This window comes from Danio rerio, chromosome 18 (genome assembly GCF_049306965.1).
Source record: "Danio rerio strain Tuebingen ecotype United States chromosome 18, GRCz12tu, whole genome shotgun sequence".
In the NCBI taxonomy this organism is placed as follows: domain Eukaryota; kingdom Metazoa; phylum Chordata; class Actinopteri; order Cypriniformes; family Danionidae; genus Danio; species Danio rerio.
The window spans coordinates 24,385,811-24,412,822 of record NC_133193.1 but is presented as its reverse complement, the minus strand read 5'-3'; the positions used below and the strand labels follow the sequence as shown (position 1 = coordinate 24,412,822).

Genomic DNA, 27,012 nt, shown 5'->3' with positions numbered 1-27,012 from the left:
AGTCAAAGCAGGGTGAATCCGCCTTCAGCTACAGTGGCCCCCGCTGCTGAAATCAGCTTCCAGAAATGATCAGATGTGCTCCAACATTAGGCACATTCAAATCAAGACTGAAAACACATCTGTTTAGCTGTGCCTTTACTGAAGGAGCACTGTGCCATGTCCGATAGATCGCACTATTTTGTCTTTCTTTTCTTTTTCATTCTTTTAAAACCTGTTTTAACACATTTTAATATGTTTATATATATTTTTAATTTTTAGTTTTACCTTGTTTTTAATCTCTTATTGTTGTCTCTTTTATTCCTGTTTATGTAAAGCACTTAGAATTACAATTGTGTATAAAATATAAATAAATAAACTTCTATATAAATAAACTTGCCTTGCATAATATTACAATTCTTTTTGTGTGATTAATTGTGATTATAATGTAATTAAACATACAAAAGCTTGGTTTTAGTGAGATTTTGTGGTTTAAATTAACATAAATACTGCAAAATACTACTACAATTAATGTTCTATTGTATTATAATGTTTTTTATATGTATTTGTCTTAGATATCTTTGACAGAAACTGAAGGTTTTAAAATGATTTATTGCAATGATTTTATTGTATTTGTCAGTACAATTATATTATTGTAATTATGATTTCATTTATGACTTTCTGAAATCCTTTTAACATGCTAATATGCTCTTAGGGAACATAATTTTTGTTGTTGGAAAAAGCTGCTTCATTTATTTCATTTTATTTATTTATTTATTTTTGTGGAAACCTTTAAACTATTTTTCATTTTATGAACAGAAATTGCCAAAAAACTTTTTATTTTATTTTTATTAATCGTTAAAGGTATTCATCTATTTTTTAAAGACTGACAGCTAAAAAGTAGGTTGACTGGTAATTAAAATATTACATGCATAAATATATAAAATGAAAAAAAAAATAAATAAATGAAATCCTGGCTCATTTGAGAGACTTTGTCCACGAAACTGCTTTAAAATGACACTTGGGAATCAAACAGTGGATTGCTCTGTCTGTTAAATTCTCCGAACAATACAGTTTCTGCTGACGCTGATGTTTGTGATTGTAAAAGTGAATCTTGGAAAGAAAAAGTCCAGACCTTGGCAACATGACCCAGCCACACTGTCTCTGTTTCTGCTCTCTTTCCTTTTTTTCTCTCACTCTTTCATCTTAAACTAGGAGTTCGGAGATTAAATTTAACTTTAGAAACTTACTTACAGATTGGACAGGTGCACTGGGAAAATACACTGCAATTCTGATGTAATTCAATTCCACTTGTACTATTGCAAAGGCATTTGTTTCATATTATCATATTATCCACGTGATCTATGTGGATTTTTATGCCGAGTGATAGATGTAGATATTGAATGGAACACAAATTGTACTTCGGATACAGGACATTTTATTACAATCATATGCTGCCATGCACAGTGTTTAAAAGCTTTTTAAGCACCAAAATCAATGCTGAAGGTCATTTGATTGAAAACAACTAACTGATAACAGAAATATAAGCAGATTTGTTTTCAAAAGTTTGCAATTCCAAGGCCCTAAAACCCTACTATCATGTAAACAACCTCCAAATGGCCAGTTTGTAGTTGAAATACTAATTCACAGCTTTAATCTCTTTTCAAGCTGCTTTACAGACGACTTATAACAATCATTCCACATCAAAAGTGCAAATGCATACAAAAATGTGGATTGGTTTATAAATCATAAATGTTTTTTTATTGTAAAAGTAGACAATATTCCAAATAACTGAGCTTTCCTAACTTTGTAGTTAGAGTGTGTCTGCATGCATAATATTAGATTGGTTGATATAGGAATATTAATGTCTCTATAAGGCCTCTTTAAAGTTAACTATACTATTTGGATATTTAAAATAAGCTGTATTTACAATATACTAATAGATAATGATCATCATCAAATGTCTTGATGAACCCTTATCTGTTGTTTCTCCTGTTGGTGTAAAAAATAAATCCTTGATAGGTTTTAGATTTTAATGCTACACCTACAGTCAGCTTTCATCCATCTTAACTGAGCTTTCAATATTGTTGCAAAAGTGTTGCACCCCCTGATGAAGGGTGGGGGGGATACATCATACGTCAATTTGCATATTACTGACGTCATCACGTTCAACCGCTTCTGTTTGTTTAACAGCCTATGGTTAATAAAGGGGTATTTATAATTGCACTACACTTTATATAAGCATGTTAATTTAACTAAATTTATTGCTGTTTGAATACAGTATGTCATTATAGATGTGTAGTGAATGTGCAGTTTATTACATAAATCCCTCATATGTAATAAACTCAGAAAAGTTCAAAAACTGTCACAAAAATACCTGTGATTGTTAACAAGAAAAGAATAAACGGTCCAATTAAATTGTTAAAATAAAGTAAAAGTAGATCGGTTTGACTGTACAAGGGAAATACCTTCACACTGCCTGTGCTAAATCATTTGTTGTCGGTACGCAGAGGGGTGATCTGCTCTCGGGCTGCAGGTGGGAGAGGCTGCTGTACGAGGACTGACTAGGCCGCCTGTCAGTGCTGTGAGGCGGGGGAGGGGCCGGCGGCATCACACGCAGCTCGTTGAGAAGAGTAGGGATGGTACAGTATGGACAAATGACAGTCTAAAAAAATCTCCAATAACACACAAAAAAAAAATCGCTAGATTTGTCGCAAGGGGGGTCTGAAAAGTCGCTAAATCTAGTGACAAAGTTGCTAAGCTGGCAACATTGGCGGCAAGCAAAAAAGAATTTTGCTTGAATGAAGTAGTCCACCGCTTAAGAGGTGTTCAGAGAACACAGACATGTGAACATTGGTTCCGACCACAGTTGTTCCCAAGAGTTTGATTATTGCGGTTGCCGGATTTTCAATTATTGAAAATCCAGACGACGCGGGGCCCCCTAATCACGCATTAAATTACAACTTAACTTATATAATGTATGTGATCAGATCACTACTGTAGTGAAATGAAATGCTTTCTGAATTTTGGTGCATTTTTCATTAAAACTAGGTCGAAAAAAACATAAAACCACCCTTTGTTCTAAAACACTTTTTGACATACAAAGGAAGTATCTACCTGTGTGGAACATGCAAACTCACAAATGCAAACTCAAATAAATATGAACATGTTAGGACGAGAGTGTAGAGTACAGGGAGTGGGCAGTTGCCCACCTGTGTCCTGCTCTTTCCTGGAATAAGCCAACAGGAATGTAAAACCACACAGAGCTGCTGTATTTCTCACCTGGACCACTGTACAAGTGCAGAATTAAACAACCTCAACCCTAAAAAAGATCTGGCCCAGTCAACACTACTGTTAGAGAAAGTCAGGAGCCAAGGGCTCTCACAAACACTCGAGATACCACCAACACTGAGGCTCCAGCCCTAGACCTGCCATTCCCATACACATCTGCTAATATTATAACAACCATGAGCCTTTGTTTGCCCATCTGTCTTTTCTTCCTTGTTTTTTTTTTTTTTTTTTTGCATGGCATACAATTGTGAATTTCCCTTTTTTGGGGAACTATCAATGGGGTAATTTACATTTTAAATAGATAATGATAATGGGCATTTTAAAATATTTTACAATAATATTTTATTCAATATTCTTAAGCATTTTTATATTTAAGGATTCCCATAGAGTTTGTGACTTGACAAAAAGTAATAAATTAAATATATCGCATATAAACTGAAAATAGCCAATACATTGGGGTTGCGCAAGAGTGGTTGTTGTTAGATCAGATATGGTTGCGGCTTGAAAAATAATTTATATTATTCATTCAATTTCCCATGAATTGTATTTTATTAACATCTACCCCTCCCACAACCTTATATCCAACTGTCTCAGTAATGTAAAAACAGTAGTTGTACCGAGTATTATTTATGTTATCTATTAAATTGTCCAATTAATTGCATTTTTTTAACATCTACTCCAACCCCAACCCTAAACCCAACCGTCACAGTACTGTAATATTTTGATTATTGTTATACAATGTCACAAAAATAATGCTATATTGATGTGTATATCTGCAACTGTATCCTATCTAGACTTTACCATTAGAAAGCTTAACATGCATTTTGGAATGCGACATGCACATGGTTTACTTTAGTAACACCAAAATTATTTTACGTTTTTGTGAGCAGCACTTACAGAACTTTATTTACAACTAATCTTGGGGTTTTGAAAGCTCACGGATTTGAACATATAACTATTAATGCAGTAAGCTGTGAAACAGAATGGTCATCATTAATATTATTATTATTTTTTTATTAGTCCATTTTAATATTCCAGTACAATTAAAATTGACAAAATTATATATATTTTTTTTATAAAAAAGTCAGTTATATATATATAACTAACCCTAACCCTAACTGTTTTATAATTGTGTATTATTGGTATAATAATTCATTTAAAAGCTCTATAAGAGTTTCATCTGACAAATGGATTTGGGAACTCCTTCCCCAGAGCTCCACACGCAATATAAATATACATTATGAATAAATACATTTTGAGAAACTGCAATCTCCACACGATATATAAATACATAATTTGAATAAATAAATCTTGGAAAACGTTTCTCTCACTGAGATTAAACTTTTTTAATGCCAAACCTAAAGTAATAATGCCAACTTCTCAATGAAAACAGAACATTGTGAATATTTTTAAGAAAGAATGTCTTTCGCAATAGGAGAAGCCTGCACCATCACCAGGAAAAATAACAAATGTGCATTACATCCAGAAATAGGAAAATCTTTCTCCCTCTTTTCTTTTCCTCTCTCCTTCTCACTTTCCGACAATGATCCAACCCAAACAGCAGAACTAGGTTTCTGAGCAGACCTCCGTGTTTCCGAGGGAAAAGAGATGGACCGTGTTCAAAGACTAACAGAGTAAACGATTTCTACCACACACACATACACACCTTAGTAGTAACAAATTACCTATACAGCAGTTGAAAAGGTCATTCAGAACTGTTAGCAAGCCAGAAAAAACTACATCATTTTCTTTAAAGATGACAAAAACAGTGGCATCCCATGACATCAGACAGTCATGAGCTGTGATTCAACTCTGGGTGTAGATTTTATTTGAATATGTAAAGTTTTAGAAATAAGAGTCAAAATACACTGTAAAAAACTGCTAATTAACAGACTACCATGTCTTGTGATGAGTGTTTTCTATATGCTTTCGAATTGCATTAAAAGACCTTGAGCTCTGCATTGACAACTACAAGGTTAAATATTTAACACAGCAGTTTAATGAAGTGTGCTTCAACATTTTGAAATAGTGTATAAAAATAATGACAAAAATCCCTTTTTAAACTTTCAGTATTCAAAGATGTTGGAGTATAGTATTGGATTGCATAATACAATTAAAAACTATAGATAAATGGAAAACACCTATAAGTTATTCAGCCTTAATGAAAAGATTCTTTATGGTGTAGAGGGGAGTAAAAAAATGACTTTAGATAGATAGTCAGCATAATGTTTTTTTTTTTTTTTTTGTTTTTTTACAGAGTCTGTTTGCAATATTTGTTCACTTTGGTGATCTTTTATTGCATTCCATATAGAGGGTGACAGTTTTAAAAATTAGGGAAAGAGCAACTGTATGCTTTTCTCCCAAAGTTTCTGTATCTGTAACTCAAATATTGCAATACCTCTTTTATTCTCTTATAGAGTTATTATGATTAAATTAGAATCCCAATGTTGCTCTATGAGTAAACTGTGACTGGCTCCGGTCTTTTGTTACACAAGTATAAGATTTTTATATTATGCCAAAAAATCATTAGAATATTAAGTCTTAAGAGCTTAATTTGGACAACTTTAAAGGCAATTTTATTTATTTATTTTTTTAGATTTCAAATGTTTAAATAGTTGTAAGCTAAATATTATTCTGTCTGAACATTAAAGGAATATACATTAATGGAAAGTTCATTTCATTCATTCATTCAAGTCCTTCGGCTTCAGCTTTTTCCTTTTATTTATCAAGGGTCGCCATAGCGGAATAAACAACCAACTTATCCAGCATATGTTTGGTTAGACTAATTATCTCAGTTAAAAGACAGAACACCCAAACACTGCAGTGCTTTGTAATATTTTCAATAAATGAAACTTGTATCAAAGTGACAGCAATGTTTCGTCAGCTCTATGAAAATGGTTGATGGTCGCCTGGCAACCCCAGCCTGGGCCACGGTAAAATTGTAAAGCATTGACCGGTCAGCCGCGATAAAAAGGTTGAGGTCCACTGCCATATACAGTACTACGTATATGTCTTTGGACTGTGGGGGAAACCGGAGCACCCAGAGAAAACATGGAGAGACAGAAACCTCTGAGGTGTAATTTAAACATCTTCAATTGAGTTTAAAATATGCTAGAATGACAAAACGGTGACATTTTGACTTTAAAAATGTCCTGTATGCTTCATGAACACTGAAAAAACTCAAACTGATACACTTATCACCACAATGAGTGTACACAATGGGACATCCTGAAAAAATGAGGTGAGTGTGTTACGGGAGCAGGACGGAGGAAACCAGACTATACAGAATGGCCAGAAAGAGAGCAATGTGATGATGATGATGATGATGATGTGAGCTTTTCCTGCAGATCTTATTGATCAGAAGGGTGTGACTGGACGCCTGAGAGACGGGCCTGAGAAATCCGAGCTGGGCACTATAATTGAATCCCTATGGGGCAAGGCAAAAAAATACGATGGACAAACACGATGCATCCCACTCTTCTCTCAATCTGTTCAGAGTTACGCTACTGAAGATCTTTAAGAGAATTTTGTATGGCCAAACACAAAGAAGCCATTTTTCCCCCTCCGACTTCAAACAAATGGAGATCAGATCAGAGGCACGTGAGATGGAGGCAGCAGGAATCAATTAGAGCAGACGCTTTGATGATGTCATTGACAAGTAATCGGTGAACAGACCAGCTTCCGTTTGAGATTGCACGAAACATGAGCCTCCACCACAGCCCTATGCATTTTTAAAAGAAACCCTAGTTTATCACCCTGCACGCCTCTACAAACTTAGATCAGGGTTCTCAAACAGTTCATTAGCATGAGTCAAAAATTAAATGGCAGGATACTGGTGCGACTGGTACTGTCCTGAAAAGCACCATAGCGATAAAACAGCACTTATTCTTGATATTAAGAATAATTTAACTAAATTATTCATTTAAAAGATTCATTTCACTCAGATGTGATGTTACTATGAGTTCAATAATTTCAATTTTTTAGTGTTTTTAATTAAACTTAAACTTTACAATTTACTATTTAAAAAGTAAAACCTCATTGCCTTGAAATTATTAACTATAATTAATAAATTAACTATGTGCTGAGTTATAAGAATACATTTAAGTCAACTTAACAGTTTAAAGTTTTAATGCGTTTACTCACATTTTTAGGGTAAAGGGTTTACTTTTTTTTAAGTAAAGTATATCTAATCACTTTTTTACAGTGTTTAGACAGTTGTAACGTGTCACCGTGTCTTGTTAACAAAAGCTTTGACAATCACTTTAACTGACTCATCACAACGGACTGGTTCAAATAAGGCCACAAAATGATGTTTGATTCAATGTACACAGCAAAATTTATGTCTTGTATATGACAAATATTACTTTATTTGTTTATTTATTGTTTACATGAAGGCTTTTTAGTCTAACTAACCCATAGATACACTAGATATGGCATACGGACCCTGAGCATGCATCAATAGCGCCGCCACATTTGTACAGTGCAGGACAAAAGTCATTCAACCACACTAGTCAAGACTAAAGTCAATCTGAAGATGCTGGACTATTTTTAAGCTGCAAACGGGTGTAATAATGAGCAGACAAAGAAAATAAAGCATAAAGGCAAAACATTTCATAGGTAAGATTTAGTTTTTTTATGATTTTGTACAGTATGTTACAAACATTTGAGCTAAACAAGTAATGTTACTGATGATAATACAGTCACTTACAGCTGACCATGAGGCAAAGTAGCATTAACTTGCACTAAATGTTAGGCTTATGCTAGTTTTGTTGAATAAAATCAGCAAACAATGTAAATTAATATGAAAACAAGACGCTGTGGTGTCAGAAACTTGTATTATTGTCGGCTAAGTTCGCGAAAGTTATTTTTTTACGTAACTTATAAGGGTGCCTGATAACAAAACAGTGCCTGCGCCTCAGTGTGCATTATTGAATATTACAAATTTTATACCATTTAGATCATTAAAGTGGATATGCACATTGAGATGCAGGGATATCAATGGTTCACACGAAACATTCATAGCATTAAAAATGAAAGCAGGAGAGGGCGAGTGTTTCAGGATAGGATTAAATAAAATTTAACATGGAGGGAGGATAATACATTTTCATGCACCTAAATACATGCTCTTTGTTGGCAATTCCCATGCGGTCACTTATCCATCGATGAAGAAAAGTGATGTAAAATTATAGTCTTCGTAATATAAAAAAATAGTTGCATACTGACTACTGGGAAAACTCCAGATCGTATAAATGTTTACATGTCTATGGCTCTGGATGTTCAGTCCTCTACTACACTTTGGTTCCATATTCATTTCAAAGAAGTGCTACCCTGTACTACAATGGCGTCTCTATAGAGTAGAAGAACTCTGACATCACCTTGTAGGCCAATCGGCTGCTAGCGTAAAACTGGTTCCCTCGATAAAATCCCTATAGGATTTTCCCATAGGCTTTTGAAAAATTCCAAGTAATAAACTGTGTTCAAATACAGTTTATTACACTTACACATTTTGTTCAACCAATAATCCTCACATGAAAATATAACTTTTAACACTTTTGGATCTTGGACGCACTTTTTGGATGCAAACACAAGACCTGAAAAGCTAACATTAGGCTATAAACAGACTAAATTACTTGCCTTTTAGATGTTTTTTCCCGTGGAAAATACATATGTTTTGCTTTACGGTTGTTGTAATCATTTTAAAACACCTACTGTTTGTTATATAAACGAGCCTACAAAGTATTGTCATAAGTCAGATTTAAATAAGTGTATCACGTGCGTGCACACATCCAGCTTACTTTGCGGGGTGATTGACAGTTCTATCAAAAGCCTGCAAGTTCCATCATGGATGGAGAACAACATTCAACAGCCCATACAGCCACATACACAATACATTTTAAGAATGAGTGTAAATATTGCAGTTATGATAGACTTAAATGTGTTCAGATAAAGAAAAAAAGATTGACAAAAAAAAATCAATTGATCACGTAAAATGACAGTTATGTATTTTTACAAATGTATTCACACATTTGCATAACTAAGAGAAGGAAAGAGATAGTGTGCACTGGTAAGCAGTGCATTCATTGTTTAAATGAAATAAATGATCAACAAATGAATCAGTCTTGATGGAAGTGAAGGCATTATCTACACACAATATTTCACAATTTGAAAAACACTACAAACTATAAAATACTATTCAAGAAAATACTTAAATAACGCAAATAAAATTGGCCAACACAAGTGAGCTGCATTCCAGACCAGTTCAGCTCAATGACGTATAACGTCTCCAACATTGCCTGTTGTCCCATTTAGCAACTTGATAGCCACCGTCTTTTTAAAGAAGCGTAACCAATTTTTAAAAATCAAGAGTTTGATGTAGCTGATATGTTTTATGTCATAGAATAAAATGTGAAAGTATCTTAAGTTTTTGTTAGCCATAAACCAAATTTTAACCAAACTCCCATTCAAACAACCCATTTACATTGGGATGAGGGAACCGGAAATGCTAAAATACAAATTGACGTCATAGTTTCTCCACTCTATTGATGCATTCCTTCTAATAGACAACAACAGCATAGATGACATCTAATTTAAATATCTCTGTAACTAAGCCATCAGTCTGATTAATGACAAAACATTTAGTTTTATTTAAACTAAGCCATTATGACTTAATATAAAAATTACTTATTCATCTTTTTTTATTTTACATGGTAGAAATGGGCTTTGATAATTATGATATAAGTGAAAAATATCAGCTAGCTTATTGCTTTTATAAATCAGTGGCATTAAAATACATAAAAAATATTCAGAAGTTTATTGTAATAACATAAGCAATATTCCAAACAAACAATTCATTAGCCAAGTAATAAAGTTCAGAATCATAACAATGCTAAGCTGTTTGTGCTTTCCAAGCAATGTGGTACAGAGTTTGATGTCACACATTCATTTAATTGGAATTCAGAGTCAAAATTTATTTTGAATAATCTTCTTGAGAATCAGACAACAATCTTGATTTCCTATTTAAAAACCACCACCAAATAACAAGTATGGCTCCACTTCAGCTGTATTGCAGAAGGAGAGAGCAAGACGAGAAGCTTTGGTCTGCTCCTCATCTTATTTCCTCCAGTGAACATCAGCACTAAGCATGGCTCCATAAGCGTCCCCCCCCTCCATGTGCTCTATCTTGGAGTAAACTGTCAAACTGGCGCCACGCAGCTCCACAACATGTTCGGCGGCACATGAATATGGAGATCTGCTTGCTAAGCGTATCATGCACACTCATAGGAAAGTGTATGAAAAACAGTCGCACGCGTATACAGATTAATGGATAGTCACCAAACCCACGTAAACACACGTAATAACACAAACAGGGGTGCAGAATGAAGCTTACACCCACATCGAGCGTGAGTCAGAATCGGCATCTCCATACACACATTCGCTTCAGACTTGGAAACATGCTTAATAGTTTTGGAAACGCAAAACTATTAAAACACCAATTCCTGTGGTGAGGCCTCAGACTGCAGGCCCTTTCATAATGGAGTCATTTAGTCCGATTCTTCCCTGCGTTATCTGCCCCCGAGCGAACATTCTTATACACATTGACGTGCTGAAGATTTACAGCGTCTGAGAGAAAAACACCACGCCTCAGTGCGGCTCCGGCAAAGGGGCCTGCACACTGGCACTGAATCAGACGCATACACGTACTGTTGCATTTTTCATCGCATAAATATGTAGAATACAGACAAACAAGTTCTTTCCCCATGCCTATCATGTAAACTCAGGACTATTCAAATCACAGACTGCTTCAGAGTAAAAAATCCACAAGTTATGGGCTGACTTGGCAATTGTTTTGCACCAGATTTTATTTTAATTAAAAAAAAAACAATCATATGCTGTTAAAGCCAACAAAATTTGAAACTTGTATTGTTGAAGCAATGTTTACTTGTTTTCAGAGATAATAACGAAGTACAAATACTTCGTTACTGTACTTAACCCTCCTGTCGTGTTCAGATCCCGCCCCTTACTTTAGTGTTCCCGGACAAAATTGACCGTCTGTTTTAACTGCTCTAAAATTAGCACACACACACAAAGAAAAAACATTTTTCACCACCAACTTTTTATTCCACATTTAATAAAATAACTGCAGTGAAAATGCAAGGCATTAAAAGAAAAGAAGAAAGAAAGAAAGAATTAGAAATTAGAAGAATTTCTTTCTTTCTTTCTTTCTTTCTTTCTTTCTTTCTTTCTTTGTGCATGTCTTTAGACTGTGGAGCAAATAGTTACCTACCTAGTGAAACTACAACATGTAATTGCAATGGGTGCTTTCTACTTTTTACTTTTAATACATTTGTTTAATACATTTTTGAGTAACACAAACAACTTTGCCAACAGGCTTCTATTAAAAAGTACTGTACATAAACTTCAAACATGGCAGACTTAGTAAAGATTACTAGACAAATTAATTCAGAAGCGTTTTGCAGATTTTGAAAATAAAAAAGGAATTAATATATAAAATTAACATTTTAAAATATAATACATTGTTAAATTTATTTAAAAAAATTACAAATGTTAAATAATTGTAAGGTTCACTTAAAACTTAAAAGAATAGTAAACCTAAAATGTAATTTTACTCACAATTTTCTCACAATCACATGGTTATAAACCTTTCTTTCTTCTGTTGAACACAGAAGATATTTTGAGGAAAGCTGACTTCCATAGTACAAAATAAAGGTAACACTTTATTTAACTGACTATAAGAAACTTTGCAAGTACATGTCAACTTACACTAACCCCAACCTAACAGTTTACTTATAATCTATCGAGAATTAGTTGGCATGTAGAAGCAATGTAACTTAAATTTTATCTTTTTCTTTAGATTGTTTATTGTATTTTATGGAGATGCAGTCCCACTGCAGAATCATCCCAATCGAACTAACAATATAAATTCTTTCCAAATTCTTTCCAGATTTGAAGTCATCTGGTGAAATTGTATTCATATCGCAAAAGAAAATAATATTTCCAATATTGTGCAGCCCTAGTTTTGAATGAACTGTCTATATATGCAAGAACAATAACTGCAATCATTTTTTTCAAGACTTTGTTACAATAATAATATACACATTTTTATATTATTACAATTCGTTACAATTTATAAATATGTAAAGGCTTTAAAAAAATCATATTTTTGATGATAAACTGTACCTCAAATTTGATAAAAAGGTTCATCTACACTGACAAATTCTGTTTTATAGCATTGCAGTGTTGACTGTTAAAAGGGGGTATTTAAAAATTATTTAGTTCAAGTATGTCAGTGTTGGTAAATCCAATCTTGCTTTTTTTTTTGCAATCTTAATATTACATTCTGCAAAAAGCTGTTCTGTAGCAAAACATGCATCAGATATGGAACATAAGGAACAGCAACTGAGCAACCTGGACCTCGTTAGAGTTAACAACTCAGGTTGTGTTCACACGTCTTTGGTCTCAGAATATAATGTTTACTTTGGACATTCGTTTAGCATTCCCTCTGTCATTTTTAAGTGAACCTAAAGACCCAAAACAATAACAAATGCAGTGTTTTAGATGTATATTTTGCAACTTGCAAAACATCCAAAACAGTACTGTGCTTGTATGTTTGAGCATGTGATAGTATTTTTATCAGCCGAAAACTTGTAAAGTGCTTATAAATGTGTAGAGGATTAGGATTTCCTCTGTCATGCACACAAATGAAGATCTGCTGCACAGAGATGCATTTCTGATGTCTGTATTGAACAGTAAAGAGCAATAATGAGACTATTCCAAGAAAAACAGGGTATGCTTGAGCAATTCTGTCCATTTAATCTTGTGACATCATGTCTAGTTTTTGGTTTGCTGAGAAGTTTTTGGTCTGTGTTGCATTTATATTTCAATAACTGCTTCAAATTCTTAAAGAAGATCGAGACATGTATTTTCATTGGTCGCTTGTTTGGGTTCAGATGGGAGTGTTCACACATACCAATAAACAGAAATGTGCACACATCTGGGATTTTTAAAGGCGCTTGTTTAAAAACAAAAACAGTGGCAAAAGTAAAAAGAAAATCTACACACTGCCACTTTAACTCTCAGAAATGTTTTATTAACAACGTTTTGACCTACATGGTCTTCATTGACAATACTTTGTCTCCACTGGGGTTTAAATTTGGATTTTAATTGAAATATTTTTTGTAATTATATATATGCATCACATATTGTCATATGTATTCTGTTGTGTGTGTGTGTGTGTGTGTGTGTGTGTGTGTGTGTGTGTGTGTGTGTGTGTGTGTGTGTGTGTGTGTGTGTGTGTGTTCCACTTGTTTACTGGGTTGTTGGTTGATTGGTGTGATTACTGTTTGCAAGTGTTATGTGTAGACCTTGACTATTTCTTGAGTTCTCTTGTTTTCTTTATTAACCTGATGAAGACCATATAGGTCGAAACACTTAAAAAAATAAATAAATGAAAGCTAAAGTGGCAGTGTGTCAATTTTCTTTTTACTTTTTCCACAGCGTTCACACATACCCCATGTCCACCAGCACGTTCAGAGCAAGTGATCTTTCCAGTTCAGAGATGGTTCCTCTAGCAAACCTTCTAAATTTGCTTTGCTTTTTTACCAAAACTTCAAGCTGATGACCGTTAAACACATCATCACAGTCTTGTAAAAGGGTCCATAACTTGTCCATGCAGAGCACTATAATTTGTATAGAAGGACAGTAAAAGGGAGAATAATGTGTTTGCGTAGCATGCCTTTATTTGAATAGACAGAAAATAGGATTAATGATGTGTTCAACATTATGTTCCACTGCTAGTTCAAACATGGCGCTCAAAACTGTTTCTGTTAAACTCTTTGGTCACAAAAACCCTGCCCTCAGCCCCTGGCACAAATGGTTCTTACTTCTCGCCCAGAAATGTTTTTGGTGCTACTTCAGATCCACTTTTCCTGTTGGAAAAAGGGATCGCCGAGTTCATTTTAATCATACTTTAAAAGTATGAACATACCGTCAGTGAGCTTTTCTTATGTTTTACATATGACTTTAGCACTTTCCAACATTTTAAGTCCAGAGCAATTTTGAAAATGTTTAAAAGTGATAATGTGTACAGATATTAAAATGAAAACCCTTTTTTTCAAATCTGGATTAATGATTTTTTTTTTGTGTGTTCTTCATTCCACTAGCTCTCCATCTGTTACCCTACTCTCTCAGACAGAGAGATGCAGTAGCTCTTTTCTAAAGGTGAACTTTTTAGAGATTAATATGTATAATTTTAGTAATAATATATACCTTTAAGGAACCAATATGAACTCTTTTATTACAAATATTCTTAAAAGGCATCGCCCCAGTGACTGCTATTGTATTTCTGAGGTTATATGCAGTCCAGAGTTACCACCTAGAGCACTGTGGAGGGTCTCGGGCAAAAGCTGGCGGCTTTTAGGATCCTTCTGCCAATCAGTTTACAACTCTCTTGCTGCTCTCCCTTCCGAAGTGGAATGACAAACCAAAGCCTCTTGGCATGGCCAGAGCAGACGGACCCAATTTCTGCTTTGCATAAAAAAAAGTCAAAACCACACACAAGCGCTACGAATGAACAGAGGAAAGAAGGAGGAGAGGAGGAAATAGCGCCAAGCATCAGATCTCCTTAAAGCCTTACAGCTGAAGCCTCCATCTCAGAGGAGATCACATTTCAACAAGATTGAGTTTAAGTGGTGGAGACAGAAGCTGCATGAAAGGGAGGGGGGGAAAGAGTTGCTTTCTCTAGTAATAGTAGAGGAGGAAAAAATGGCACAATATAGTTTACACAGAGCCAAAAGCTGAAGTCTAAAGCGTAGTGTTGAGCCATTTGCATCAAATAAAGAAGCTAATATTAAAAATGCTTCACTGAATTCCCTCTGCTTTCCTTCACATCACATTTTATCTTGTCATATGGTCAATAAAGTACTTATTTGGGCTGATTTTAGTCTGGCTGCACAGGGACCGTTGCTCTTGGCTGGGACAGGGTTAAAGACTCCTCCCTGGGGCTGTGCCTGCTACCGCTAAAATTAAACCTCCCCCACAGCTGGTTCCCATTAGCCTGCAGTGACACTAGGAGCCTGTACTTAAGCTGTGCTGTGGGGGCTCCGCCGCCCCGCTCAGATAATACTACTGTCCCCTGCCACAGGCCAAGTATAAACTGGCCCGGCACAGCTTCTGCTAGCAACCACTGTGTTTTCAGACCAGGAGAAAAGAAGAGGAGAGAAAGGTGAGAGTTACGGAGACAAAGCATTATGGACAAAAGAGCCTGTCTATGGTGAATGGAGGGGAAAACATCAAGCCTGTTGTCCCTTTTGTGTTCATCATAGGAGGAAAGACATTTATTTCAATCAGCCAATCAGAATTAAGGGATACGTTTACCGTTTATGTTTAGACTTAAGGTTTGGTTCATGCACTTCTACATGATTCTTATCCAACTATTATTCCCCTCTGATTTTGATAATTTACAGGTATTGTGGGGGTTTAGAGGTAGGGAATAGGTACATTTTCCAACATAAATGATGTTCCAGGATCAACATAAATGTTAATCCAGGATCGCATTGTACTTGGCAAAATTATGTGTTTGTTTTAATTAATGCTTTTGATTTTTCTTGTTTTGTTTTAATTATAATTTTAAAAAGTGTTAATATTTTTCTTATTATTTAAGTGAAATTGCTCATATTTCCTTGGAAATCCCGATATTAAATACATCTTCATAAATATTTCATTTTTTAACATACTTTATTTCAAGTAATTTAGCTAATAAAAATATTTGTATTCATTAATTTGTTTAAATATATTTTTCAGGAGTTTACACCTTTATTAGATAGGACAGTGGAGTTGAGACAAGAATACATGGGGAGCAGAGAGAGGAGGGAAACGATTGGCAAAGGACCTTGAGCCGGGAATCAAACTCAGGTCGCCGAGAGCATCTAAGTGCTACATGTCAGCACACTTTACCGCTATTGGTGCCAACAAAATATTTGTGTTTTTTTATTATTATCATAGCTCTGTGAGCAACCCTGGAAAGGATGACAGGATACTAACAATGGTCAGCATATATAAGTACACCCCTCACAAATCTATATTTTAAATTCATATTTTTAATAGGAAGCTATACAATATTATATTTGTGCATATACCTTAGATTAGTGAGTACTAAAGTTAAATCTGTAGCTTATCTAACAAAATAACTTGGTTGATAGTGGTCCAAAAATTAGTACACCCAAATTTATACGTTATTTTGTAATAAATAAAAAAAAGAAAAAATCAAGAGAAGTAGAAAAATGTCAAATTTTGTTGACAGTTTGTAAGATGTATATATATTTTTATACAATATATATATATATATATATATATATATATATATATATATATATATATATATATATATATATATATATATATATATATATATATATATATATATATATATATATAGTCAATATTTTGCTTGAATTTATTTGTATTGTATTTCAATTACTAAATATATTTGGTGACTAAAATTTTATTTTAATAAATATATCTGTTTAATAAATCTGTTTTGTTGAAATGCAACAAAATACATTGCCTATATTCACTGAGAAATGGACTAAAATTTTATTTTTCAAAATGGTGTGTACTCATTTATATTGAGCACTATAACTGCATTAATTTCTAAATCTTTTAAATATTTAGATGAGTTTATCACTATCTAATGCTTAAAAGTTCATCTTTATTTGCTATACAAATTATAAATAACGTTTAACTATAGACCCACAGCCACAGGCAAATGAGAGAGAGAGAAAGAGGGAGGTTTAATTATCATAAAAATATTCTTTTTTGGTATCAGCAAGAATCTTTTGCTTAAAAGAAATAAACGTGTGGTCCTCCAAAATCACACTCTCAATAATGTAGAATGAACAACTTGATCCCAAACAGAGTTTAAACACTTTCCTCATGGCACATTTCAAAGTTAATCTAATGATATATTTTCTTTTTATCAGGCATATCATCAGACGGCTGTGAGTAAAGCCATATAATTAAGGTGATCTTGCCTCACTGAGTTTCGCGTCTTCTTTATAACTATGCTTTTATCTCTAAATTACTTTTACAGTTTGGGAGTCTGGCAGCGAAACACAGCGCGGTATCATGAGCAACGAATGAGACGTTGCTGACTGATTTATGGTGTGAGAAATAAACCAATCTGCAGTCTTGTAAGGACACTTCAGCCAATAAGCAGACATTGCTCGCACGTTCCTGATGACAGGCAGCACATATCGCACATGGTTTTGTATGCTGGGACAAACTGCAAGTCTGAACGCTTTCCGGTTCGGGTAATATTTTAGCCGTAGTCTATTAAAACCATAGCTCTTAAAGAGGGATCTGTTTGTGGAAAAGGTTAACAATCAGTTTAATTAGGAGCAGAGGCTGGGGCGCACGCATGAACTCTCCCGCTCTGACACTCACCGCTCTATAGGGAATTCACCATGTCAGACATTCACAGTGTGTGTGTGTGTGTGTGTGTGTGTGTGTGTGTGTGTGTGTGTGTGTGTGTGTGTGTGTGTGTGTGTGTGTGCGTGTGTGTGTTCGTGTGTGTGTGTGAGTGTGAGGGAAAAAGAGAGAAATTAAAGGATGAAAGGAAAACAGAGGGCATGTGAGTGAGGAGAAGGAACAAAGTGAGAAAGGAAGGGAGGACAGACCTTATCGGCAAAGTTTGTCCATTCAGGATTTCCTTCCAAACAAAAGAGAAAGGAAACTCCAGCTCTCAAATGTGTTACATGGATATAAATCTGTCAAGAGCACTTGTTCAGGTCATTGTTTTTTTCAAGATTTTTTCTAACAAGTTCTAAAACTGTGTATACATCTCTAATTTAATATAAAGATTAGGATGAACAAGACACATGAGATAAACTACACAAATTTGGCAACAACCACTATGGGTGACAATTTGTCATCTTAAAGTACTCATAGTGTACCTGCCCAGTGCTTTTAAAATGACTTTTACTGATGAAACCAAATTAAAGCAAATTGATTCAGACAGCTGATAATAGTGTATTTCTTAAATGACTTGCCCCTTAGGTTTAGGTTGCTAAATAAATAAATAAATAAATAAATAAACAAATAAATAAATAAATAAATAAATAAATAAATAAAGAGCTAATAACAGCTTATCAGAGATCAAAAGGACAAGCACAGGTGTTCCTTAAGGCTGTGTTAGTTCCCCAATTTTGTTTACACTGTTTACAAATGACTGTGTACGTCATAGTTCCAGTAATCCTATAGTAAAATACTCAGATGATACAGTGGTACCATTTTGTATGAACACAGTGACCCCTCAGTCTACCATTTAGAGGTTGAAAGGTGAATTGGTGCACTTTAAACCATCTTTTTATTAATATCAACGAAAAAGAAAATTGAGTCAATTGAAAATCATTCACCTGTGGTTATTGACACAGAGGCCATTAATCAGTGTGCTCTTATAAATATCTGGGTGTTCACATAGATTGTTTGCTTACCTGGGGTTCACACGTAGACAGTATTTGTTCTTGTGTGCAGCAGTGACTGCATTTTTTTTATGGAGATTGAGAGTTTTTGGGGTACAGCAAAAAGCTTGTTTGATAAGTTTGTTAAGATGTTTTTTATTTTACAAAGCTGTGATTGAAAGCATAATATGCTATGGATTTACTGTGTGGTATGGAAACATTACAGTTCAATCTAAAGATAAGCTTGGCGGGCCGGTAAAGACAGCCATGAGAATCACAGAGAAAAGGGAATATCGATCCTTACAATCTCTCTATGAGCAATCAGTTCAGGATAAAGCTACTGAAATATTAGCTGACCCCTCGTACAGTTTTTTTATGATTATGAATTACTGCCTTCTGGTTGATGATACAGGCTGCCTGTGTGCAGATATTGAAATCTTTTTTTACCTATATCAATTAAACTTTTAAATATGTAATATTTGTTAATGATTGAATGTTTGTGTTGATTTGTGTTTTGTGTTTTTTGATGTCTGTTTCTATCCAGTGTATGCAAATGTGGGCCTAGAGTCCAAGACAAATTTCCCCATTGGGGACAATTAAGTGTAAACAAACAAACAAACAAACAAATATAAATTTCTTAAAAATATATTGCATTTCAAATTCAAAAACTAGTTATGGAATAGCATATTAATAGTATAGATCTTCAAAATATATTACAATACTAAGATTCAACAGTGAATATGTACAACAAGAATGCACCATAGTAAGCGGTAGTATGCATTGATTACCTACAAATGAGCATTGTATGAAAACATTACTGCCTTTTTGTCAAACAAAAAATACTTACATACACTGTTATGTGTTAAGTTGACTTAACATTTTTTATGCACATATTTCATTTACTTAATAATTTTAAGGTTTACAGGTTTACTCACTTTTTTAAAGTAAAATTAACTAAGCGCAATTTAACATTGAACTAAACCTAAATTTTGCACTGTAATATTTTTTTTTTTTTTAAAGTTGCCAGTTCCCATATTTACAGATCCAATACAACATTTTATAATTTAAGAATAGCTGTAACATACAGCTATACAGTTTTGGTTAAGTTACTCTAAAAAGATAATTGATTACAAATTACGGATTACTGGAAAAATGTAATCTGATTACATTACTAATTTACTTTGAAGTTACTTTTAATACATAAAATATACCTATAAAAATCCGAAATAAACTGCAGCTCTTTCAGTAATTTAATATACACTGAAAAACGGGTAATTAGCAGCTTGACATTAGCAGCTTGAGTTCACCCCAAACAAAACATTCTCTCATCATTCACTTGTTCCAAACCTGTTTGCCTTTTTTATTACAAAAGAAGAAACCTGGATACCTGTAATCATCGACATCCATAGTATGGAAAAGCAATGCAGTGTTTAGGTGTTCTGTGTTTGTTTGGGGTAATTAGTCAACCTAAATGTGTATATTTCAAGGAATGAAGCAGATCGGTCAGTTCTTGTCAAGTGACTCAAATGATGTGCCTGGGAAATGCACAAAAGATGTCAAAGCAGTCGAAAGTTCTTTAGACTGCATTTCACAGCAGTATCTTAGTTTTTACGCTCAATGAAATCAAATGTATGTATTATCACTTGAAAAAGCAACTGCTCTCGACTGCAACCATTTCAGCTCGTGTTCTCCAGCAATTTAAAAGCACATGCTTATAAACTGACATTGCCCCTGAAAATGTGATTTAAAAGATTTTTTTCTTCTAAAAACTACATTTGTAATGCAAGTAATGTAATGTAAATGTAATGTAATGTGTATTTATATAGCGCATTTATTGTGTATGGCCGTACACCATCATGTACACAATCATGAGGGGGGGTCTCTCCACACCACCACCAGTGTGCAGCATCCACTTGGATGATGCGACGGCTGCCACAGGACAACGGCGCCAGTGCGCTCACCACACACCAGCTATTGGTGGAGTGGAGAGACAGTGATGGAGCCAATTCGGTGGAAGGGGATGATTGGGAGGCCATGATCGTAAGGGCCGATAGAGGGACTTTGGCCAGGACACCGGGGTTACACCCCTGCTCTTTCAGGATAAGTGCCATTTGATTTTTAGTGACCACAGAGAGTCAGGACCTGGGTTTAACGTCTCATCCGAAAGACGCCACCCACTGACAGTGTAGTGTCCCCTTCACTTTTACTGGGGCATTAGGACTCACACAGACCACAGGTTGAGCGCCCCCTGCTGGCCTCACTAACACCACTTCCAACAGCAACCTAAAACCTAAAAGTTCTCCCATCCAGGTACTGACCAGGCTCAGCCCTGCTTAGCTTCAGTGAGTCTTGGGCTGCAGGGTGATATGGCTGTGTAATGCAATTACATCGACTTTCGTAATCAAATTACAAAAATTTAAAATGTAATTCATTAGATTACTGCGTTCCTTAAAAATGTAATTAGAATACAGTAACACTTCACTGTGGAACCTGCTACACACAACTCTGCAGGTATCATATAAATACCATAACGCAACGTCATCTGATGCCATCAAAGTACACAATAAGAAAAATCTTATATGCCTCTGACCAACCAACAAAAAATATTGCACTTGAAAAGGGGTAAACAATACTAAACACAAAGTTGCAACAATCCAACACATCTAAGCACAGCCATATGAGTGTGTATGTGTGTCTGGTAGTGTCAGAGTGTGTTAGGGTATGCATGGCTTGGGCTGTATTTTGAAGGCAGACGGTGTGAGTCTCATTAAAGCTGCATGGATCTGCATTCTGGCAGAGGTGACAGACAGGTGGATAGGATTACCAGTGAGCACAAGCTCAGAAACACGCATGCTCGGGCCACGATCGACGCACACACCCTTCACGCCTTTTTAAATAATTAACAGCCAAAGATTAGTCCGTCAGCCTCGGGGCCAAAAGGTCCATTGATTTCTCACGGATGCATTTTTAATGAGCGCATCTCAGTGAGGCAGCATCCGTGAAGAGAGGCTTCCTTGTCCACAGCAGCGCTAGAAACACCGGCAGCTTTGCGAAAGGGGCTTGTGGTAAAAACACAAACAAAGCCAGTAAGTGCTTCTCTAATGTCTCGCACTACACAAAGGCTTGAAGGGAAAGGCCTCAGGGGTGACCTTAAAAGAACCTATGGCAAAATGCTATTTAATCCGGCCCGAGCGTTTCCTTTAATTGGTCTTGTGCGACCATCCATAAAGCTGTTAGCCGGCGGCATATTTCCTAATCAGCCTTTATGAACTGTAAACATCTCGGCACCGGGCTCTTTAAAGCATTAGAAGACTTGAATTAAATTTGTAGCACATTTGGTAAGTGTGATAGACATGGTAGGAAAGTGAGCGCAGAAGAATGCCTGATGGTGTTGATTACGTATTTCCCTTTCTTTACAGTATAATGTTTCACAGGAGATACAGTGAGACAAAAGTCCAGCTGAGAATCTGATTTACTGTACATTCAACAAGATTCATGGAAGGGGTTAAAGGATTGATGCCCAACCAATGAAAACTGTGTGATCAGTTTCTCCACCTTGGAGGTTTTTTCTTTATTTTTTTTATTTTGTTATGGATGGATGGATGGATAGATGGATAGATAGATAGATAGATAGATAGATAGATAGATAGATAGATAGATAGATAGATAGATAGATAGATAGATAGATAGATAGATAGATAGATAGATAGATAGATAGATAGATAGATAGATAGATAGATAGATAGATAGATAGATAGATAGATAGATACTGTAGATCGATCAGCATATATGAGTACACCCTATAGGAATCTTTACAATATTAGATTTGTGTATATACATTATTATTCAGCACTGAAGCCAAATCTGGAGCTAATCTAACAAAATAACTTACATTTTTTTTTTTGTAATAAAAAGAAATCATGTCTAAATAATTGGAATTATTTAGAATAATAAATTATTATGAAGTTATTTAATTTAACAATATTTTATTAGGGGCTTAAAAAATTAAATGTTTAGAAATCCTGTGAAAGTTTTAATTACATTTATTTATTAATATATATATATATATATACAGTTGAAGTCATATGGGTAATATATTGATGCATTTGAACAAAACAGATTTATCAAACAGATATATTTATTAAAATATTTTTTTCTCATAGAACATCTTTGGAAATGAAAAGAAAAGACATTTAAATTCATGCAATATTGCAAAAAAAATTTTTTTTTACAAACTTACAAACATTTAGACAAAATTGTATATATTATTTGTTTCTCTTTGATTTTTGCTGTTTTTTTAAGATATAATTTAATATTTTTCCCTAACATAAATTTGAGCTACTAATTTCCCTACTGATTAAACGTGCGTTTTAAAAGTCAGGAGCACTTATGGATATACAGTACTGTATGCCTTTGACAACCTTGTCAGAAATAAATCTATAGTTTATTAGTTATTTATAACTAATAGTTATAGTTTTGAAAGGAAAAAAGACGATCACTGCAGTACTGTTTTATCTCACATTCTTATGGTTATAGGGAGTATATGCATTCCTTAATCCAGAGAAAGAAGAGGGAGTTGTTGAAAGACCAATTCAAAAATCGAAAACCGATGAGCGTGTCTAAAATAACACTGCTACAGAAATAAAATCCAATGTTTAAACATAAAATGGAAAGCCATGCCATGTTTCATTCAAGAGAGACTGTTTTTCTTGCTGTCTGCAGTGTAATATTTCAAGGGTTCGTTTTTCCTTGAGATGTGTGAGAGAGAAACGTATCATTATGGAAAATCAAGGCTTTTGCCTGTCTAAACCATGGATACGTCTGGTTTGAAAAAGTGACACACTTCCTTTGCAGGAAGGAAAAGACGAAAGAGAAACAGAAATGACTTCTTCAATCATTCCTCAGATTTCATAAATCATGCATGTGGCTTTTTTTACTTACAAAAAGTTTAGCATGTATTAATGGTTTGAGTGTGTGTACATTATGAGCTGATTTATATTTTAAGGGAGATGAGGGGGCGTGAGTTAGAGTTTAAACAGGAATAATTGCAAATACAGTCAAAGAAAGAGTGTCAGGACTACCTTTCCCGTCTCCCGCTCGAAGTCCACATATTCTCGGGTGGGCGCCTGCCGCTGATCCCCATGAAGGTTGGCTGGGAAGAACTGCAGCGAGAGGTTGGTGCCGGTCGCCACAAAAGCCTTTTAGAGGGAAATCAATACAAACAGGATAAGAAAGCCAGGCCCGAGCATAAATTATGCAGCCCGTCATTTCTGTTTTCACATCAGAGAGAAGAAGAGAATGCCTGGAGCCAAGGCCAGCGCTCAAAACATCAGGAAAAGAAGGGAGGGGGGAGGGGGGTGCGCAACGCAAAGAGAGAAAAAAACACAAGTCATCATTTTCCCTATTTGAGGTATTGAGTTACACACATCTGATTCTATTTTACCAACGCTCAATGCTGGCAAAGCGGGCTGCGCCAAACTGAGTTTGAGAGGAGACAGAACGCAGGAGTGAATGAGTGACAGAGAGATAACAGAGACCGAGACGAGTACAAAATCAATAATTGTTTTAAATTCAGACCCTCACTTACTTTAATAGCAGCTGGACTGCTGTAAAGGTTTTGAATTATGGTTCTATAATTCAATAACATTCTCAAGGAACATGAGCAACAAAAAGAGGTTTAAGCTAAACTGGCTTGCAGAATTTAGTTGTTTTAATTAAGTATACAAAAAAAAATCCCTCTTATGTCAAGAATAATTATACATTATATCAACCACTGCTCAGCATCATCGCAATGGCTAAATTAGTCTCTGTAGCTTTGTGCAGACCTGTTCCCATCTCTGAACCTCAACATTTAATCTACTGTTGACATTAAGGGCAAATAAGGCCAAATGTGACCGCGTCTTTCTGATTAAAGAACTAAAGTGCACCACATGCGAGTACAACACAGCTAATGTGCATTAGCATTGAAAGCATGATGACAAAACTTTGCCTCACAAAGCACAAATTATACAAACAAAAACTACTTTGTATTTTATAGAAGACATTATTAAGCATTTACTAGAAAGATAACAATCAACAAGGCTTAAAGTGATGTGTTTGATGAAACTGTGCCTAAAATCGAATCAAATAAAAAGTGACATCAAACAGAAAAGCAGCAATAGATTTTATTGTATCTGTCTGGTTTGAGCTAACGTTATAATAAGCTGAATACGTTTATTTTGAATTATTGTAACAGTTGTCTCATCTATTCTTAGAAACAAAACGGGCAGCTAAATACAATCTCAAAACAACCCTGAAGATATGTGATTTAAAAAAGGGATAAACAGGCCTCCATCAAACCATAGTGCGTAACTCTAAAATATTCAGTCAATAGCTAACTTTAAAATTTTAAAAGGCTAAATATTTTAGGCTACTAGATCTAATAAATAGGAGAAAGACTCTTAATACGCTCTGCCTGTTTTAAGCAGACTGTAAATTAGACACGTCCGAGTTCATCTGCACCCGTGAGACGCATTTCTGATTACAATTAAAAGCCGACAGGCATTTTACGCATTGTTGAATTGTTTACAGTTCTGACAACTGGGTAAATTAAACACATTAAACAATTATACAATATGGATCATAAATGCTATCTTTGTTGCTTTGGCGCTCAAAAAATATAAGGAAGTATTCAGATGGTTTTTGGGTGACAGAGTTTGAGATGCATGTTCACGGCAGTGTTTAAATACTGCGTCGGCTGCATGAACGCAGGGTCAGTGTTGTAATTGTCCGGTGCTGTGAGGTGCGTGTACTCACTATCTCTGAGCGGCCGTCACGGCACGCGTTCTGGAAGCGCGCCTGCCTTTCCTCGTGCGGCCGATCGCGGAAACCGGTGTATTTAATCTGTAAACAGGGATGAAAAAGGCACAGAAGAGTGTTATTACCCCTATATAACAATTTTTTTTGTAACTTGTCACACACGTCTCTTAATGCTCAGTTTCAAGATTTATTTTAATGTTTGAACAACATTTTAAATCAAACTGTAGAGAAAGTCGGTTGATATATAGGCTATAATTTTTTTTCACATTCTGACTTTGGTTTTCAGCTTTTAATGGATTTTATAAAGCCTGTGTGACCTGAGGTAAACTAATAATTTGGTTACTCAAATAAAAACTAAAAAAGCATACTTTTAGGCTACACAAAAACATGATGCGCCTTTTTAAAGTGAGATATCATCAATTGGAATTAAAAGTAAACTATATGTATAACAATTATGCCAAAAGCTGATGTTCACTGCTACTTCTTTCATTATGTCAAGATGCTTCCGATACAGCATAACGCTGAAACTGCGGTGAACAGAAGGATAAAAACTTCTCAGCAGTCAGTATTTTCGGTGGCTACACAGAGCTCGTTAAAGAAAGAGGCGATGACATGCTTGTTTTCATGTCACGCGAGAGGTGCAACTTTGTTTCCGCCACTTTATCAAATGTCTCGGATGAATCGAGCTCACCTCGCACTCGCGGCTGAGTTTCCTGAAGAACTCCTCGTTCTCGAACTTGCTCCTCTGATCCGGGACCACCCGAGGCATCTTGAACGCGATTTGATCAATTTTGTTAATGGTATATTCGTCTAAACTTGCCAAGAAGAGTGAAGCGTTGCCTTGAAACTCGCCAGCCCCGCTCTTATTTCCTTCCGTCTTTTTTCTCTTCTAATGATGGAGTGTGCTGCAGTGAGCTTTGTGCTCTTTAAAGTGTAAAAGCTCTTTGGAGTTGGCTTCTTGTATGGTTCGTGAGCTGTACTGCTCTCGGTTTGGCAGTAGTTTGCAGTTGGCTTGTTGTTCTTCCTCACTCTCGCGCGTGTGTGATCTCCGACTGCTGACAACAGACGCTCGCTCGCGCTACTTTATCCGTCGTATGAGCTGCATGGCTCACAGTTACTTCCTGGCTCCTCGGAGTCCGACTTATGACTGTACACCCAAAATACTCCCCCCATTCACAATTCTCTCCACTATGGACCGAGTGTGCGCAGGCGTTAAATACATTACAACTTCTCTGAGCGAGATGCGCGCTCGTTTTCTTTCTGGAGAGGTTAAAGTTGTTACCTGTGACAGAGATGTTGCAACGTGGTAGGCTATGTGTAAACACATAATGTGAAGTAATTATCATAGAACACAAAGACATGTAATAATAAACGTATATGTTTACACTGTAACAGTTATGTGAAGTACAAGTGTAAAATATTGTGGGGCTTATGCTTTTTTTACATGTTTCAATTATGAAGCATCCACGTC

General features: G+C 35.3%; 1 protein-coding gene across 12 annotated transcripts in view; it reads right to left on the bottom strand.

Annotated features, from left to right (window-relative positions):
• Nucleotides 1-26,690, bottom strand: part of cbfb (core-binding factor subunit beta) — a 78,621-nt gene extending 51,931 nt beyond the window's left edge. For 11 of the 12 annotated variants that reach the window (XR_012393575.1, XM_005159048.5, XM_021467588.2 and 8 more), the window contains exons 1-3: nt 26,233-26,690; nt 25,539-25,625; nt 23,825-23,941 (exon numbers count right to left, since the gene is read on the bottom strand). Coding sequence is in view for 11 of the 12 variants with exons in the window: in XM_005159048.5 (XP_005159105.1) it covers nt 23,825-23,941; nt 25,539-25,625; nt 26,233-26,310 (282 nt within the window). In the remaining variant the exon portion in view is untranslated. 12 annotated transcript variants of the gene reach the window in all.
• Between the last annotated feature and the right edge of the window lie 322 nt (nt 26,691-27,012).